The sequence below is a fragment of the Aquarana catesbeiana genome, linkage group LG07 (genome assembly GCF_042186555.1).
Source record: "Aquarana catesbeiana isolate 2022-GZ linkage group LG07, ASM4218655v1, whole genome shotgun sequence".
NCBI lineage: Eukaryota > Metazoa > Chordata > Amphibia > Anura > Ranidae > Aquarana > Aquarana catesbeiana.
Window position 1 is genome coordinate 34814543 of NC_133330.1, and position 17826 is coordinate 34832368.

The window sequence follows — 17826 nt, forward strand, 5'->3', positions numbered from 1 at the left end:
TGATAATTTTCATTATTTATAACCTTGCTTGTATTGATTACATATGCGGTAATCTAGTTTTATGAATTGAGTTAAGTCTGTGTATAAGTATGTTGATGAAATTTATTGTAATGTCCAATTTGTAATTTTCCACATGCTGGTTTTTGCAGTCCACTTTGCCTTATCACAAAGCAACTGTGCAAGGCCCTGCTGCTCACTCTTATTCTCCCCCTCTGTTTTAGTCCACTGAGTTATAAGCCAGAACTCTCTCAGCTTGACAAAGGGGATGGTGCCCCTGAAACGTGTTGCTGCCTGCCCACCTGTTGACATTGCTCTACCTCTAGTCAGTGAGTTACAGCCTAGATGCCACTGGCTATCTTTCCATCCAGCGGGACTGATGCCATTGCACAGATGCTGTTTGATTGGCAAATTGGAACTTGATTCTGGCACTACCCTTTCTATCATGCATGGCACTCTGACCTGGGCATGAGCTTCTCACATGAAAGTATGCAATATTTTAATAAAATAATGCTACATTGTTTTTACTAACGCCTGCACCTTGATGATATGTTTCTTTCATGTGCTTCTGAGTGGATCCATCCTAGATCATCATACCAGGAGCTGCAGTATACGTCTGGATTTGTTGCATCCTTATTTCAACCTTCTATTATGGACTTTATGGACATTTATTTATTCATGGTTTCTGGAGCACTTAGTATGTTAAGTGCAATTATTGTGCATACGATTATTTTAGTGCGGTGCAGAGTTTGCCTTAAATGGCCTCTTCAGCAGCATTGGATGTGTCCAATACCTGCAATATCTCTTCTCCTGTATATTATTCCTCCTCCTTCTCTCCTATAACAAACCATGACATACCAGGGAAAAATGTGGATAAATCCATAAGAGCAAATGCAAAAAACAGCAGTAGAAAGAAGTGGAAAAAAAACAAGTCACTCGCTGATATCATAAAGTAGCACGTGAAGCACAAAACACACACTAGGTGAAAGCTTTGAATAATGGGAATGCCAAAAAAGCAAAAGCATCCGGCCAAAACGTGGAACAATTGAGGGGGACAGATGGTCAGATTTGGTTTGGAATGAAGGATAATCCCTTCAAATGAGGATTAGTTGGGAGCTATGCTCAAACACAGCCCACAAAAGTATAAAAGTTATCATTTTTTGTTCATAGAACTTTGCAGTTTGTCTTAAAATACCAATTTCAATCCAGAAAGTTGTCTGGAAACAGCATTGGCTAACAGCTATACCGTTAAACAAAAGAATATCCTTTGGGAAGGAGAAGACAAGGCAGACAATTTGTATTTCTGGTGTTGGTGAAGAAGAACTTTCCTGCCATCCCTAAAGATCTACTGGCCTCATTCTTTTACCAAGAGGAAACGGGCCTGGGAGCATGATCTACAGTACAGGGTGCTCAACCAGTGGCCTGCCACCTTAAACCAAGGAAGCGCATGCCCATGCTCTGGGATGGCGGGACTAAAAGCCAATATTATGGTCAACGCCCTCCCAGAGCATCGGAGTACACGGAGCCGGCACAGGCCACTTTGGGAGCAGGAGTCCTCTGTAGCGCTGGCTCCTATCCCAGGTGGAGTGATACCAAGTGCGCTTTGCCTGAAACTTTTATAGTAGCCTGGAGAGCAATGCCAGCAGAAGCTGGAAGAGAAAAAGACAACACATACACTGCACTTTTGCAATGGGCATATTAGCTCTTATTAAAAAAAAAAAAGGATATGCTTACTTACTGATGTGACTACTCAATTAATCAGTGTAGTTGGCAATACCATTAAATTCCTCAAGGGAGAAATATGTAAACATTTAAATTTACAGACGTGTTTTATGTTTTTGGATAGTTAAAGGAGCTAATGCTGGCAAACATATGTAGGCAGGTGTAGTATGCTTTCTCCACTGCAGCTGGAGCTCAACCGTGGCGACATTGCAGAGGGTGAAGAAGTAAAGAGTAACTTAGTTCCTCTATGGTTTCCTGGGTCACAGTTATCCGATTGAATGCTGGCACACCATTTGTGACTCTGGTGGCCATTTTTGGTCAAACAGAGACTATTTAAGATCCTGGCTCCCAGGCTCGGTGCGCATTTCACGTGTGGCTAGAGTAGGGATAGGTCATCTTTCTGGCAGGGACAGTGTTTAGCATCAGGGAGAGGTTCCCAAGGAGTAGGGAAAGTGCAGGGACACTCCATCCTATCTGGAAGCCTACCCACTGGGGTACAGACTGGCCAAGCTGAATTTCGCTCCTTGCGACAGATGCTGTCGGCACTCCTGAAATCTTCTACTACTGACACATCATTGTTACATCCTGTGAGTGTTCCCAGTCCGGCTGCCTTCCTGCTGGGTTTGTTGTGTATTGCCGAACTTCAGATACAATATATTTCTGTTTCTCTGCACTGAGACTCTGAGTGTTTTCTGCCACCACGCTGCACTGCATCCACCTACAAATATGCAAATTCCTTAAACAGGACCACAGATAATATCTATAAGATTCTGGGGCCTATACATGACAACTGTTCTGTTAATGTAGATATAAGTGTAGAGTTTTGCTAAACTCACAGCACATCATCAGCAAGACCAACACAACACTTACATTTTTATGGACAGTATCCCCAATTCGTATCTCTATGATAATCTCCTGTTGTAGCGCACCAGAGACGCCCATCATCGGTTCCATCACCGGTACAGTCAGAATACCACTTGGATTTATACATAAATGGGAAGACACAGACCTGACCATTAGCGTTTCCACCTACAGCATATATCACTGTAAAAAAAAGTATAACAGAGTTACCTAGCAAAGGAAAATACTATACAGAAGTTCTTCTCTATAAACATAATGCATACAAAAATGTATCAAGGAAAATTAAAAAGAGCAATAATGTGAAGAACCATGACTGCTTAGAGCTATAGACTTAGCTAACCTAATTACATATAGAAAGTTGAACGTTGCTCAAGTAATACACAGGACAATTTGGAATGGAAGGGCAAAGCTACAGTGTTTTGGGTTTACACAGCTCATTTATTGAACAATATCTTTAATAAACCAACCTAAATTGACTTAAACCCCATAAGGCTGGGTTCACATTATTGCACATTGGATGTGAGTTTCCCGCATCCAATTCGCATGTCAGGAGATTGCGACCGGCTCTCTATGGAGCCAATTCACACATCTCCAGGACGGCTGCGGAGCGTATTGCACAGGAGTCCTGTGTATCTTCTGGTCCATTTCAGGTCTGAATTCAGCCAAAATTTCTGACCAAAATCGGACCTGAAATGGTGAAGAAGGACGAACAGAACCCCCTGCTGTAAGCCGCTTCATATGGCAGTGTGAACCCAGCCTAAAACTGATATGGAAAATGTTTCATATTGTCTGAAGAGTCATGTACATTATCTCACAAAAGTTAGTACACCCCTCACATTTTTGTAAATATTTTATTCTATCTTTTCATGTGACAACACTGAAGAAATGACACTTTGCTACAATGTAAAGTAGTGAGTGTACAGCTTGTATAACAGTGTAAATTTGCTGTCCCCTCAAAATAACTCAACACACAACCATTAATGTCTAAACCGCTGGCAACAAAAGTGAGTACACCCCTAAGTGAAAATGTCCAAATGGGCCCACAGTGTCAATATTTTGTGTGGCTACCATTATTTTCCAGCACTGCCTTAACCCTCTTGGGCATGGAGTTCACCAGAGCTTCACAGGTTGCCTCTGGAGTCCTCTTCCACTCCTTCATGATGACATCAAGGAGCTGGTGGATGTTAGAGATCTTGCACTCCTCCAACTTCCATTTGAGGATTCCCCACAAATACTCAATAGGGTTTAGGTCTGGAGACATGCTTGGCCAGTCCATCACCTTTACCCTCAGCTTCTTTAGCAAGGCAGTGGTCGTGTTGGAGGTGTATTTGGAGTCGCTATTATGTTGGAATACTGACAAACAAATGAGAAATGATCAAACAATGGTAGATATCTCTCCCTCAGCGCTCACGGTAAAGATACAATATCTACAAAGCTGCTACTATAATAGGAAAACAATATATGAAAAATGTGTCCAAATATAAATATTTAAAACACTAACAGCCCTTAGAAAATCCAAGAGTCTTTAGACTTGATGCACGGTCCACTTTTGATAAAATAGGAAGCAAAAAAGCATAAATAGAATTATAACGATGAAGTTGCTCCCTCCTGATATACCTCTACACCGTTACAACGGTGTTCCCGGGTCAGGCAAACTGGAGAGCCGACAGCGTGATTCAGTAGTATAGGTTGCTGCGTGATCAGGCCCTGAAGGTTTGCCTCACCTGGGAACACCGCTGTAGCGGTGTAGAGGTATATCAGGAGGGAGCAACTTCTTCATTATAATTCTATTTATGCTTTTAACATATGTTTTTATTGTAAGTGTACATCTATGAGGAGTTACTGAATAAACACATCTTTTTGAAAAAGTGGATTACGCTATGTACACTCCTTTTTTTCTGCTTATAACGAGCAATATATAGATGGAAAGATGCAGTGATTGCTGATTATAGCCACCTGACATCCATACACCTACCCATCAATATTGGATGAAGATTCACAGAGCCTTGCTGACAACAACACACCCAAAGATATGCAGTATCTCCAGTAATATCTGGTAAGTGAACTTCCTTTGGGGGATTGTCTAACAAGTGTCGCGGAGATGGTTAATCGTCTGGATCCATGAATTATAACTTGCCTCTAATTCTTTTCTTCTGGAGTGGATCACCTTTAAACTCTTTTTTGCATTTTTTTGCCTATTTTATCAAAAGTGGACTGTGCATCAAGTCTAAAGACTCTTGGATTTAATAAATGCTATTATGCCCCGTACACACGGTTGGACATTGATCGGACATTCTGACAACAAAATCCATGGATTTTTTCCGACGGATGTTGGCTCAAACTTGTCTTGCATACACACGGTCACACAAAGTTGTCGGAAAATCCAATCCATCTAAACGCGGTGACATAAAACACGTACGTCTGGACTATAAACGGGGCAATAGCCAATAGCTTTCGTCTCTTAATTTATTCTGAGCATGCGTGGCACTTTGTCCGTCGGATTTGTCTATACACGATCGGAATTTAAAGGATTGGATTTTGTTGTCGGAAAATTTGATAGCATGCTCTCAAACTTTGTGTGTCAGAAATTCCGATGGAAAAAGTCCGATGGAGCCCACACACGGTCGGAATTTCCGACAACAAGCTCCGATCGCACATATTCCGTCGGAAAGTCCGACCGTGTGTACAGGGCATAAGTGTTTTAAATATTTATGTTGGAATACTGCCCTGCAGCCCAGTTTCCGAAGGGAGGGGATCATGCTCTGCTTCAGTATGTCACAGTACATAGATAGGGGGCGCTAGTGATAATTCAAAAAAATAAAAAAATATAAAGATAAAAAATATTGTTAAAGTGCAACAAATATAAATTGTGCTTTGTGTGTACCTTGTATAGTGAAAAAAAGAAGAAACATAGATTTGTATAAATATTAACAGTGGGATTGAACCATAACACACAGAAACCAACACAATGGAAACAAACAAAGTCTCGATAGTGTAAAACCTTTTATTAAAATGCTAAGGATAACATTAAAAAGCCAAATGGCTGCTTACATTTCTGGGTGCCTACCCAGCACTGGGGCTGCTCGCTTGTCAGGGTATGGTTGGTATCAGAGATCCGTAGCACCACATCGAAAGACGGCGTGTGTTCCACCCGGCATGAGAGACAAGGTTTCGTTTTGAACGTCCTCGGGGAAGCGTCACGCTTCCCTGAGGACATTCAAAACGAAGCGTACGTCGGAGCGGTACGTGGTCACGTTCTTTCACCAACGTCCGGTCATCTGGTTGTCTCTCATGCTGGGTGGAACGCACGCCGTCTTTCGATGTGGTGCGACAGATCTCTGATACCAACCATACCCTGACAAGTGAGCAGCTCCAGTGCCGGGTAGGCACCCACAAATGTAAGCGGCCATTTGGCTTTTTAATGTTATCCTTAGCATTTTAATAAAAGGTTTTACACTATGGAGACTTTGTTTGTTTCCCATATATCCCTTGCTTGAACGATTGGGACCGGAGGGGTTCATGCCTAATCATCATCCAGCTATCCAGCCGTCCATGTGAGCAGGCACAATCCTGCAAAAGCGTTAGTGACTCTCTTTTTAAATAAAGGGGTCATTGGTATCTGGTAAGCAGATATCCATTTCTACAAGGTGTATTTTTTTCTTTGGGTGAAGGAACTTTTTCTATCTATCAACAGCAAGGAACTGGCACATTTTTGGAAGATATCACTCTACTTTAGAATTTATTTTTTCACTGCAAATTATATACAGTATATGATTGGCATTGTTACCATTGTGTTGGTTTCTGTGTGTTATGGTTCAGTCCCACTGTTAATATTTATACAAATCTATGTTTCTTCTTTTTTTCACTATACAAAGCACAATTTATATTTGTTGCACTTTAACAATATTTTTTATCTTTATATTTTTTTATTTTTTTGAATTATCACTAGCCCCCCCCCATCTATAAACTTCCACCGGTAGATCATTTATGTTCAAATTGGGGAGCAGCTTGGGTTATGTGTATTTTTAGTTTTTTTAGTTTTCAACCACTTAAACTCATTTATTTATATTTTTTTATGATCCACTTTTTGGATCTTTCAACTTTTCACCATTGACGCTGAGTTTTTCCACTATATCACAGTACATGTTGGCATTCATGGTTCCCTCAATGAACTGTAGCTCCCCAGTTCCGGCAGCACGCATGCAGCCCCAGATCATGACACTCCCACCACCATGCTTGACTGTAGGCAAGACACACTTGTCTTTGTACTCCTCACCTGGTTGCCGCGACACATGCTTGACACCATCAGAACCAAATAAGTTTATCTTGGTCTCATCAGACCACAGGACATGGTTCCAGTAATCCATGTCCTTAGTCTGCTTGTCTTCAGCAAACTGTTTGCAGGCTTTCTTGTGCATCATCTTTAGAAGAGGCTTCCTTTTGAGATGACAGCCATGCAGACAAATTTGATGCAGTGTGCAGCGTATGGTCTGAGCACTGAAAGGCTGACCCCCCACCCCTTAAACCTCTGCAGCAATGTTTGCAGCATTCATACATCTATTTCCCCGTCTGGATATGACGCTGGGCACGTGCACTCAAATTCTTTGGTCGACCATGGCGAGGCCTGTTCTGAGTGGAACCTGTGCTGTTAAACCACTGTATGGTCTTGGTCACTGTGCTGCAGCTCAGTTTCAGGGTCTTGGCAATCTTCCTATAGCCTAGGCCATCTTTATGTAGAGCAACAATTCTTTTTTTTAGATCCTCAGAGAGTTCTTTGCCATAAGGTGCCATGTTGAACTTCTAGTGACCAGTATGAGAGAGTGAGAGTGATAACACCAAATTTAACACACCTGCTCCCCATTCACACCTGAGACCTTGTAACACTAACGAGTCACATGACACCGGGGATGGAAAATGGCTAATCGGGCCCAATTTGGATATTTTCACTTAGGGGTGTACTCACTTTTGTTGCCAGTGTTTAGATATTAATGGCTGTGTGTTAAGTTATTTTGAGGGGACAGCAAATTTACACTGTTATACAAGCTGTACACTCACTACTTTACATTGTAGCAAAGTGTCATTTCTTCAGTGTTGTCACATGAAAAGATATAACAAAATATTTACAAAAATGTGATGGATGTACTCACTTTTGTGAGATACTGTATATTCTTACTTGAATGTTGGTGTGCTTTTTGTATTTCTTCCAGATCTGTACAGTAATCCAGTGTGAAACATTACCTCTGTGCTGGAGCTTCCTGTAATAAAGACCGGTCATTGCTGCTCTTCCTTGTGCAGGATGACCGGTCTTGTCTCCGCCCCCTCCTGCAGTCTTTTACGGGCAACCTGTAGTGAGTGTGGCCTGCTGTCTCTCCTACAGCTTTGCTCTCTACGCAGTATGGTGGTGATAATGTCACTGATACATTTACAAGGTAATATCTGTTTTATTTTTCGTTTGGTGCACACAAAGTGAATTTATCCACTTTGTGACTACTGAGAATTTTTTGTGCCTGGAGTTTAATTTTGAAAAGCAAACCAAATATTAACTGTTTTTCTTTTCATTCCAAAGCATTTTCTTCTGATGAACCTCTTCTTTTGTCACTGAAAATGCATATCCAAAGATGAAAAATATATGTCTAAAGCATAGGTGTGCACAGCCTATTGTATTAGGGTGTGCACCTCAAATGTAATAAAACTTGGGCAGTGTTAGTAGAGCAGGGGACTTGTCAGTAGGGCAGAGGTTGGTTTCAGTAAGTTTTTATTTTTTTATTTTTTTACAATTCTTTTTAGGAGCCCTGTTTAGGGACTTTGGTGAACTATCAGCAGGGGAAATCTGCGCCACACGGGGCGATTAGGGTGTGCCCAGGCAAACCCGACACAACCCCTGCGCAAGCCTATGGTCTAAAGTCAGCGCGAATATTAATAAAGTAAGCAGCAAGCAATTCAGGTTTATATACACACATCTTCAATGTAAATTCAAATATAATTGCAGAACTAAAATAAATCATAGACCATATTTAAATGTGTCACGAGTTATCATTAGGTGTTCCACCAAAGTCAATAAAAATGAATAAACATTTGACAGTTCAAAAGGGTGGCTCAGGCACCTGTTGAGCAGGAGGGTTGTCTGTGCCGTCTTATTGCTGACACATATCCTCTTCTGCCTTCTCTTGCAGTGCTACCAGCTTCTCCCCACTTCGGGGTAGTGGTCCTAGCACAGGCACCCCTTCCAACTGCTGTCTGGGGCCCCTCTTTGTGCCCCTTTCCCCCGCAGTGCACCAGGCTTCCCTCCTATCATCTCCTGCTGGCAGCTGCTGCGGGTACACAGGGGATATTTAGGGTGGATAGTGGGGGGAAGGGACCAGTAAATATATTATTTATTGACCCCTTCCTTACCTGAATGAACACAGTGAGTGATCGGTGCCAATCACTCCTGTGTCCATTCATCACTGAAGCACAGTAAACTGTGTTTACTATGCTTCAGTTTGTGAATGACCAAGACGCTTCAGAGCGCTTCTAATTAATTTATCTTTGCAACTGAGACTGCAAAGACAGGTACGGATAAATCTATGTCCTCAGTCACTTCCGGCCAGAAGAGAGCTTGTTAGGTAGGCTGTATGAGGCCCCGTGATTTCTAACAGCAGCCCTGCTGACAGCTCTAGTTCTCCACTAACAGTTTGGAGGGGATCCTGATCACGTGCGCACTGTGATAGTCAATCACATTTGTCACAAGATCAGGAACTCTGCACCTCCTGTCAGTCACAAACCCCTTATAGGGCCAGCAGTAGCTGTTGGCAAGAGGTTAAATCATTTCCACTCTCTCAGGGTAAGGGGGATACAATGTTCATTTGTAGTTTGGAGTATGTTGGTGATATATAAATAGGTAAAAAAAATGAAATTATACATTGCTGTGGATACATAGCTTGATGTATGTGATTCTTTTTTATTTTTTTTTATTTGTAATGGCCCTACAAGAAAAGGGACAATAGAAGAGGAAAGATGGACACATGGATTTTGTTTTGAAAATGGGGACAGTTTCTTCCAATGAGGATCAGTTGGTAACCTTGCCCAAACACAGACCACATCCTATAACTACATCATATTTTAAAAAGTACCTTACAAAGTTACAAAATTTAAAAAGTCACTGTTTTGTGTTTTTAATAACTGGAAATGATTCAAAGAAATGTACTGTTCGCCTTAAAATAACAATTTTAATCAAGAAAAATGTCTAAATCTAACTTTTTAATTTTTCTCCTATGACAGTAGACATGCAGAACGGAAAAATTAACTTTGTTTCAGGCAAATTCGTTATGTTCCTAATTCCATTTTGTATATTCATTTCGGAATTCATTAAGTTTTGTTTCATTTTGTTTACTTTCATTGCCTTTATGAATTTTCTAACGAATTCCAAATTTTCTGGCTGATTTGAATTCTGTGTGAAGAATAGCTGGTTGTTAAGGAGCGGGCCGGGAAGTCAGCCGTCACTTCCTTAACAACCGAAGACTCATCAGCTGCCCGCTGCCTGCTGAATGTAAACAGAATTGCCAGCAAATAGAAATGAAAAAAAGATCCATACCAGACCCTTTTCCACGCATAAAGACCAGGAAAAGGGGGGGGGGGGAATGAGTGAACCAGGCCACATGTTTTCAACATGGGGGGGGGTGCTTTGGAGCATGTTGATAGGGACAAGAGCCTCTTCCCCACAACCCTGGCCCAGTGGTTGTGGGGGTGTGGGGGCTGACTTATTGGAATCTAAAAGCCCCCATGTTAAAAGAATCCCCCAAATCCCAGCCCCCCCCTGTGTGAATATGAGCATGGGGTAAAAACCCTGACCCGAGCGAAAAAAGTTACCTGCCAAACATAACTGCCCCCGTCCAGGGACACAGCTGTATGACAGGTAAACATAGGGATGGGGGTTACCTGGTGACGTAATCGGGTGACCCCACCCCTATGTTTACCTGTCATTCTGCTCTGTCCCTGGACAGGACCAGTTGTGTTCGGAGAGCGATGTTTTTTCTTTGTTTATTTTCGTTGTGGTGGGCGTTCCTATGGGTTTTTTATATAAAAACACATCAGTTTTTGACAAGCCCTTTATTAACTTTTTTTTTTTTACTATGTACCCCATACTCATTCACATGGGGGGGGGGGGGGGACACAATCTGGGGGCTCCCTTGATTCACATAGAATTTGCATCGGTCGATAATTTTTTTGACCGATACAAATTAGAATCGTTCCAAAAATTTGGAATTCATGAAGGAAATTCATGAAGGAAATGAATCTAAACTAAACTAAACAAGTTCCAAAACGAAATTAGTAACTTAACAAACCTTTCCAAAATTAAACGAAACAAATGTTTCCATTCTGCACATGTCTACTTTCATAGGAGAAAAAATTTGAAATTTAATTTGCAAACATTTTTATGTTCTGTGATATTTTATAGGGTCCAATTCTGTCAAACATATACCTATTCCTTACACAGAGCCACAGATACTATATGTAAGCTTCTGGGGCCTATATATCACAACTGATCTGTTAATGTAGAGATAAGTATGGAGCTTTGCTAAACCCAAAGCATATCATCAGTAAGACCAAACACAACACTTACAATTAGGTGTACAGTATCCCCACTTCTTATCCTTATTATAATCTGCTGTTGTAGAGCACCAGAGACGTCCATCAGAGTTTCCATAACTAGTACAGCCCCAATACTTCTTAAAATGATACTTGAATGGGAAGACACAGGGCTGACCATTAGCATTTCCACCTAAAGCATAGATCACTGGCAAAAAAAGTATAACAAATTTACCAAGCAAGGGAAAATTACATACTGTACATACACAAAGTTTCTATAAACATAATGAATACAAAAATGTATCAAGGAAGACTAAAAAGAGTAAAAATGTGAGGAATCCCAAATTATCCATCAGACCTTTTATAGTGCAGAGGAACCATGACTGCTGAGAACTACTTCATAGGCTTACCATAACTCAATTACATATAGAAATGTGAACCCTGTCCAAGTAATACACAGAAAAATTTGCACTGGAAGGGGAAAAGCCGTGACTTTGTTGGGTGAAAACAACATATTTTTTGTCCAACATCTTTTTTAAAGCAACATAAATTGACATAGCCTTTAGACAAGCGTTATGCCTCTTTTAGCAAGGCCTTGTCTGCATGTAGTTGGTAGGTGGAGTGTGCACTGCTTTATAAGCTAGAGTGGGTGGAATCCAAGTCAGGCAGGAGTATGGGAAGAGGATATCCCTGAATTATGTTATATAGGTTTGTAGCCTGGAAAAGAAAGGTCCCTTCAGGGCTAGGTGGACCACAGACTCCGAATGAGGGTGTATGTTAGTCAGATTTATGGTGAAGGGATGGAGAGATGGCTGGACTTTCATGTTTATAGCATTGTAGATTTATAGAGTTGTACTGTACTGCCTGCCTGAAGTGTAGAATTGATAAAGTGCCTATGTAGAGTTGATCTATTAAATCACAGTAAAAGTGCTAATAGGCTATTTGTGTGAACATTCTTTTATTTGTGAAGGTGGGCCTCAGGCCAGGAGAATGTGAGTAACAAGATGGTAAAGTTTCTCCCTTTACATTTGCGCATGTACCCTATCTCAAAAAGAAGAGGGAAGGTGCCCTTGGCCAGCTTTTCCTATTCTTTAAACAGTACAACAGATAATATCTGTAAGCTTCTCAGGCCTATACATCCAAACTGCCCTTGTCATGCCTTCAGCCTATAAAGGAAAAATAATATCTTCTGGACTTGCAATATCAACATTGCCCACTAGATGCCACTCTCAACAAAGGACTATTGATAGGTAGTGTTCTATGGTCAATAGACAATTCCTGTCATATCACTAGGAACTAGCCCACTTCCTATTGCAACTCTCTCATCTGTACCATGAGGAGAACAGATTGCAATGGAGCCAGCTAAGCCTGTACTACGTTCTATGTTCTATGTTACTATGTTCAGAGGAATTCCCGGTCCTTCTAGGGCAGCATCGCTGGTATGCTAAAGACTGTTTATTTGTATACCTAGTAGGCATTTGTTATGTTCATGTAATTCTTATATATGTTCTTTGTCTGTTTATTCCTAGTTTCACCGCGCATATCATATCCTATCTTATATGACCACCACCTGTTCATCGTAATAAAGATCCAAAGTTACAGACAGTCTGGTTATTGTAGGATTCAAGGTTTAAACTGTATGTTGAGCTACATACACGCCAGGGGCAAACATGTAGCAAGAACAGAACATTGAAACAGCGGCTATGCAGCAAGTGGGATTTAGGACAGTGACTACACAGAGGTCTGCTACCCTGTCAGCGCAGTCACCTGCATATGGCAATACAGCAGTCTCTACACAGTCAAGCATTCCTGCTAACAACATGTCACATAGCCAGGCATCCTCACTCAAGACGAGGTCCCAAGTTTTCGGCTCCTGTAGATCTTCCTCCGCAAGCAATGCACTTGCTATCGCACGTGCAAAAGCTGAAGCCGCCAAGGCCCGAGCAGCCTTTGCTGAACAAGAAATGCAGATTAAAAAGGAGAAAGTGAGGCTAAAGGCACAGTTAAAGGCGCAGCAACAGTTAGAGGCCGAGGAAGCCCTCCTAGAAGTAACCCTAGAGAAACTCACTGTAGAGAAGGAAGCAGCATAGCCGAAGCAGAGGCCTTAGAATTAGCTGTATACCCGAGAAGTGAATGCAGCAGACGCAGCAATATTCTCGACCCAGAAGCTGAAACTCAAAATTCTCTACAACGAACTTCGGATTACATCAACCAACATTTTAAGCCAAGCAGTGACAAAGATTACGTCAAAGAGACAAGCCAAAGACACTACACGGTACCGCCGCAAGTCAGCGACAAGCCTCAAGCCTGAAAACAGGAGAAATCCATGCAAAGTGATGCCTCCTACGAAAGACTCCCTAAACGTGAGATAACAGAGCCTTCTAATCGCCCTCCAGAACCAAAGTCCAAGTCAGAACGGTACAACAGAGGCCGGCTTGACACCCTCAAAAGGTATGACTACACACAGCCATCCCACCACGGCAACACACAGCAGGATAACCAAGCCACCATAGACTTTGCAAGGTTCTTTGCACGTGAGTTAGTCACCAAAGGATTTGAAAAGTTTAATGACTGCCCTGAAAGCTACAGAGCCTGGCGGTCTTCCTTTCAAAATGCTATCAGAGACTTAGATCTGTCTTGCAGTGAAGAGATAGACCTCCTGATCAAATGGCTTGGAAATGAGTCTGCAGAGCATGTCAGGCGAATCAGGACAATAAATATAAACCACCCAGACACTGGTCTTAAAATGATTTGGGATAGACTTGATGAGTGTTACGGTTCAGCGGACTGTGGACTTTGTGTGTCAGCAAGCTAAAACAAGAAATGATCCAAGTTTTGATTTTACATTGTCATTTGCTGCTCCTTCAGGACTTAATTCTCGTAAACCTCCAGTAGCGGTACACAAAACTAATGTGACTCCTCCAGATTCTTTTCACAGGTCTGCCAGCTTCTCTAACTCAGAGACAAAGGTCAAAGATCCTGGTAAGCAGTGTCCCTTGCATCAGAAGCCACATCCTCTCCTACAATGCAGAGGCTTCAGAGAGAAGACCCTGCAGTACCGCAAGGCCTTCCTCAAGGAGACCCACATCTGCTACAGGTGCTGCTCTTCCAGATCTCACCTCGCCAAGGACTGTAAGGTCAGTTTAAAATGCACAGAATGTGACAGCTCAAAACACAGCACAGGTTTACACCCTGGGCCAGCTCCATGGATTTTACAACACACTTTCAGCACTAGTGAGCATGGCGGGGAAGAAGAGCACAATATTACAACTGCACCAGAGATCACTTCACAATGTACAGAGGTCTGCAAAGGAGTCATAGGTGGCAGGTCCTGCTCCAAAATCTGCCTAGTCAGAGTCTACCTAGCAGGCCAAAAAGACAAAGCTATTAAGCTTTACGCAATTCTGGATGACCAAAGTAACAAGTCATTAGCCAGCTCAACCTTCTTTGACATCTTTGGCAGTAAAGGCCCCAGCATCCCCTACTCCTTAAAAACTTGTGCAGTAATAGTGGAGACAGCAGGGAGGAGAGCATCCGGATACCAAGTCGAGTCCATTGATGGACAATCATGCTTATCTTTACCAACTCTTATCGAATGCAACCAGATCCCCGACCATAGATCTGAAATTCCTACACCAGATGTGGCTGCTCATCACCCACACTTGAAACGCATAGCGCATCTGATACCAGAACTTGATCCCCAGGCTCAGATTATCCTACTCCTTGGGAGAGATATATTACGAGTCCACAAATCAAGAGCTCAAATTAATGGTCCCAACAATGCTCCTTATGCTCAGAGGTTGGACCTCGGATGGGTCACCATCGGAGATGTCTGTCTAGGAAGCGTGCACAAACCTAACTCCGTTAACAGCATGCTCACAAATACCCTAGAGAATGGGCGTCCTTCTCTTTTCCAGCCATGCCATAACCATTTCCTTGTTAAGGAATCGCCCTACACCTCCCACTTGTCTTGTCCCTTCACAAGCCCCACTAGTGATAACGTTGCCTGTGACAGTGACCGAGACCATTTAGGGTGCACAGTCTTTCAAAGAACTAAAGATGACAATCGTGTGGCAATGTCTATTAGGGACAAACTCTTCTTAGAAGTAATGGAGCAAGGACTAATCAAAGATAACACAAACAGCTGGGTCGCACCTCTTCCCTTCAGACCACAGAGACAACGCTTACCCAATAACAGAGAACAAGTGCTACAACGTTTCACTTCCCTTAGACATAATTTACAAAGAAAGCCAGAGATGAGAGAACATTTCTTTTCTTTCATGGGGAAAATCTTTGAGAATGGTCATCCCGAGATAGCTCCCACCCTTAAAGACTCTGAAGAGTGTTGGTACCTCCCTATATTCGGAGTGTACCATCCTAAAAAGCCAGGTCAAATCAGAGTAGTGTTTGACTCTAGTGCCAAATTCAAGGGTGTCTCCTTGAATGATGTCTTCTTGACAGGCCCAGTCCTCAACAACAAACTCCTTGGAGTGCTCTTACGCTTCTGCAAAGATTCTGTTGCCTTCATAGCTGACATCCAACAGATGTTCCATTGCTTCCTGGTCAGAGAGGTTGACAGAAACTTCCTAAGGTTCCTTTGGTTCAGAGACAATGACCCTTCCAAAGACATCTCAGAGTATCGCATGGGGGTACACATCTTTGGTAAAAGCCCTTCACCTGCAGTCGCTATCTACAGACTCAGACATTCCGCCCCAGAAGGTGAACTTAAGTATGGCTCAGATGTAAAGCAATTTGTACAGAAAGACTTTTATGTAGATGACTGCTTGAAATCCTTACCTTCCAGTGAGTCTGCAATCTGTCTTCTTAAAAGAGCACAGGAAATGCTCGCTTGTTTTATTCTCAGACTTCACAAGATTGCTTCCAACAGCAAAGAGGTATTGGAAGCTTTTTCCCTGCTCAAGACCATTCTAACAATCTAAGAGACTTAGATCTAGGTACAGACTCTTTACCTGTACAGCGCAGTCTAGGTCTACTTTGGGACTTGAAATCTGATTCCTTTACCTTCCAAATAAATGGAGAAGAAAAGCCTTTCACTTGCAGAGGTGTCTTGTCCACAATCAATAGCCTATGACAACCAATTAGGATTTGCGGCAGCTGTTGCAATTCAGGGTAAAGCCCTACTTAGAGACTTGATTCGTGAAACATCCGACTGGGATGCTCCATTACCCCCTGATAAGAGGAACTCTTGGGTAGAGTGGTAGAACTCTCTATCAGTCTTATCTGATCTCCATGTTTCATGCCCATATGCTCCAATACCTTCTACACTGACACAGAGCCAAAACCTTTGCAATTCTGTGATGCTTCTATCAAGGCAATAGCTGCTGTGGCCTACTTAAGAACTGTCGACACTACAGCACGATGCCACATAGAATTTGTCATGGGCAAGGCAAAACTAGCCCCACACCCTGAGCACACTGTACCTAGGCTAGAACTTTGTGCTGCAGTACTAGCTGTTGAACTAGCAGAACTAATAACCTCAGAGATGGACATTGACCTCAAGGATATCCAGCTCTACACTGACAGCAAGGGAGTGCTAGGCTACATCTACAATGAGACCAAACGTTTCTATGTTTACGTCAACAACAGAGTGTTGAGGATTAGGAGATCCACTCGTCCAACACAATGGCGCTACGTACCTACTGACCATAATCCTGCAGACCATGCTACAAGATCTGTTGCTGCATGTAACTTTAAAGACACAACATGGTTTACAGGACCTGCATTCTTGTACAATGCAGAACAGACTGTTCCTAAGAGTGACACTATTGAACTAGTAGATCCAGACTCAGATGCTGACATCCATCTGTTCTAATCTCAGGCTTCACAAGATTGCTTCCAACAGCAAAGAGGTAATGGAAGCTTTCCCTGCTCAAGACCATTCTAACAATCTAAGAGACTTAGATCTAGGTACAGACTCTTTACCTGTACAGCGCAGTCTAGTTCTACTTTGGGACTTGAAATCTGATTCCTTTACCTTCCAAATAAATGGAGAAGAAAAGCCTTTCACTCGCAGAGGTGTCTTGTCCACAATCAATAGCCTATGACGACCAATTAGGATTTGCGGCACCTGTTATAATTCAAGGTAAAGCCATACTTAGAGACTTGATTCATGAAACATCCGACTGGGATGCTCCACTACCCCCTGATAAGAGGAACTCTTGGGTAGAGTGGTAGAACTCTCTATCAGTCTTATCTGATCTCCATGTTTCACGCCCATATGCTCCAATATCTTCTACACTGACACAGAGCCAAAACCTTTGCATATTCTGTGATGCTTCTATCAAGGCAATAGCTGCTGTGGCCTACTTAAGAACTGTTGACACTACAGCACGATGCCACATAGAATTCATAGATACATTTCTATGTTTAGTTCAACAACAGAGTGTTGAGGATTAGGAGATCCACTTGTCCAACACAATGCGCTACGTACCTACTGACCATAATCCTGCAGACCATGCTATAAGAGCTGTTGCTACATGTAACTTTAAAGACACAACATGGTTTACAGGACCTGCATTCTTGTACAATGCAGAACAGACTGTTCCTAAGAGTGACACTATTGAACTAGCAGATCCAGACTCAGATGCTGACATCGTCCTGAGATCTCGACATTTCAGACTGCCAGTTTAAATCTGACAGATTTACCAGATTCTCAGA

The 17826-nt window shown here is 42.3% G+C and overlaps 1 protein-coding gene across 1 annotated transcript in view; it reads right to left on the minus strand.

The window, feature by feature from the left end:
- Positions 1-17826, minus strand: part of LOC141102910 (matrix metalloproteinase-9-like) — a 79266-nt gene that overhangs the window by 5135 nt on the left and 56305 nt on the right. Inside the window, exons 4-5 of the mRNA XM_073591951.1 lie at positions 11183-11356; positions 2590-2763 (exon numbers count right to left, since the gene is read on the minus strand). Of these exons, the coding sequence (XP_073448052.1) occupies positions 2594-2763; positions 11183-11356 (344 nt within the window). The 3' untranslated portion in view covers positions 2590-2593. The remainder of the gene's footprint in view (positions 1-2589; positions 2764-11182; positions 11357-17826) is intronic.